The 2509-nt window shown below is 39.3% G+C and overlaps 1 protein-coding gene across 1 annotated transcript; it reads right to left on the reverse strand.

The window, feature by feature from the left end:
• Positions 1-841: 841 nt before the first annotated feature.
• On the reverse strand, positions 842-1981 carry LOC147639902 (small heat shock protein, chloroplastic-like). Its single transcript, XM_086775225.1, has 2 exons — positions 1539-1981; positions 842-1466 (listed from the first exon to the last, which is right to left on the reverse strand). The coding sequence occupies exons 1-2, from the start codon at positions 1786-1788 to the stop codon at positions 1015-1017; spliced, it is 702 nt and encodes a 233-aa protein (XP_086631351.1). The 5' UTR covers positions 1789-1981; the 3' UTR covers positions 842-1014.
• Positions 1982-2509: the final 528 nt, after the last annotated feature.

A 2509-nucleotide genomic window follows, 5' to 3' on the forward strand; every position in this document is an offset into this window, starting at 1 on the left:
GTAGTAGCGAAAAAACATTTTCCCTTCTAGAGATTTGCTAATCACACTATCGAGGTGAACTAAAATTCAAAAACCTAATAATCACCCTCTAACTTAACCAAAATCACTTGCTAATCTCATTGTCGAAGTGTTTAATAGGGTAATTATCTCTATTAATTACCCTCTGGCTAAGCCCAAAATGGTGCAAACTCATTAGGTAAAGAACCACCTCTAATCAACCCAATATAGAATAATCTTAACCTTTATTTACCAACCTAACCGGTTTCAAGTTCCTCTTCTAGAGTCCATTAATCCCTCTCCAAATCCCAATTCCCATTGGACAAAATGACATTGATTAGTTAAACTTCTGCCAATCTTACTCACTCAATAAAAAAGATGGAGAAAAATCTCCTCTCCTGACTGGCCTTTCACGTCTTATTTTCAATATTTTTTTGTTTCCCATGCTTGCTAGTCAAGCAATGATGAAAGTAATCAAGAGCTAGTGATAGTAATTAGTGTACTAATTATCAAATTACTTTGCTCATGGGGGCCTTGGGAGGATGCCACGTGGCCAAGCGAGTAGCTACAACGTGGCACCTTCCCAATAAGATATAGTAGTGAATGCAAATAATATTTCAAGTGTTTAAAGAATTTGAAAATCAATAAATCATTTTTTTCAATAACATTTTTTAATGGAGAAAATGGAATTTTAGAACATCAATAAATCATTTTTCTTTCTTCAATAACATTTTTTAATGGAGATAACAAGATTAAAAATCCTTTCTCTCCTTTATATAAGACCAAATTAGTTCCTTCAAGTAGTGCGTTTTTTTTTTCGGAGATAAGTGCTCTGATATATGTATTAACCATAGAAAACCACACAAGCATATGTATTAACCATAGAAAACCACACAAGCAGCTACATAAGCTCAGTAATTTTTACATGTCTATCAGGGCGACAGGTTATTGCACTAGGTATTTTTGTATAGGGGCCATAACATTATTCTTTACTCTAGCTTCACATGGCTTCTCGCTTTACTCTAGCTTTACATCTACTACGTGCTTCTCTCTCTTGATCTTGGGAATGCAAACCTCCAAAACGCCGTTGCTAAGTTTAGCGGACACGTTGGTGGCCTCAACACTCTCGGGGGGGAGAGCAATTCTGGTGCGACATTTACCACGTGTCCAGCTGGTGCTCCACTTGTCTTGTTGTTGGGTTTCCTCCTCCTCCTCCCCCCCCTCCTCCTTGTGCTCGGCGTTCACAATGAGGACGCCGTCCTCCACCTGCACCTTCACCTCCTCTTTCCTAAAGCCCGGCAAGTCTATGCGCATTCGATAGCACCCATCATCCTCCACCACATCCCATGGCACGCGCATATAAGCAGGCTCCAGAAGGCCCATGGTGGGCGCCTCACTAAAGAGCCTGTCCATTGCTTCCATCACTTGCCTCAAACTCCTCGTGCTGAAGCTAAAAGGGTCCCAATAATCTACATGCACGGAAAAAAAAACCCATTAATTGAAGGGAATTACTCCTCAAACGAGCATGCTTATGAACTCACCTTTGAGGCTAGTAGGCTGCTGCTGTTGCTTACGAAGGGCTGCATACTCTTTGTTTTCCACGCTTGTTTGTGAAATCTCTTGAGTAGATGATGTCGTCGCCATAGGTCTTGTTGTTGCTGTTGATACAAACTTGGACAGGCTACCCCTTCTCACAACAACAAAGGGGTTCGTAGTGTTGAGAGAACGCGAGGAAAGGGCCTGCATGTTGGAAGGGACGGGACGTAGAGATGCTTGGTGGGCGCAGGCCATGCTTCTTTTGTGTCACTTTTGCAAATAGAACTCTTTAATGAAAGCTAGGGGCGGCTATGGATCGGGTGAAGCTTGCTGCTAAGCAACCAGAAGAAGGCTCCTCAAACAGGAGATAAAGGTTGCTTCTCGAAGAGTCATCCACATAGGCACCCTTCTTGCGAATTCAAGAAGAATCGAGAATGACACAATCACAAGTTCTTTCCCCTACATAAAAATAAAGAAAAAGCTTCCTTTCTTTTTTTTATCACTACATTTCTCTTTTACAAGTTTCGAAAGTAGGTAGTGTAAATATCACATTGAATTTGTTTCTTGTCAAAACCCTATTGATGGAAAATTTTATGTACGAGAGGAGAAATATCTCTAACAATTATCACTACATTTGTGTTATGTGCTGGGAAAGTAGTGGTGCAAATAAAAGATTGTATTTGTTTCTTGTCAAAACCTTGTTGATTTAAAAGTTTATAGAGGATCATTTTCAAAGAGAGAAATAATATAACCAAAAAAAATGATTTTATATAGAAGCCACAACTTTCAAGAGGTTTTCAACAATAGTTAAAACGTCTATCATCAATGGCCAATATACTGATTGAGATTGAAGCATGGCAGATTTTAAAAAAGGCTAAAAAGGCTAGTAAGCATGTAATTAAAAAGGCTAGTCTAGTAAGCATGTAATTTGATGACATGGAAGCTCTTAACACTCCAAATTGGGTACTTTAATATA

Source organism: Cibotium barometz, chromosome 3, assembly GCF_041138505.1.
Source record: "Cibotium barometz isolate CiBa-2024 chromosome 3, ASM4113850v1, whole genome shotgun sequence".
Classification (NCBI taxonomy): Eukaryota; Viridiplantae; Streptophyta; class Polypodiopsida; order Cyatheales; family Cibotiaceae; genus Cibotium; species Cibotium barometz.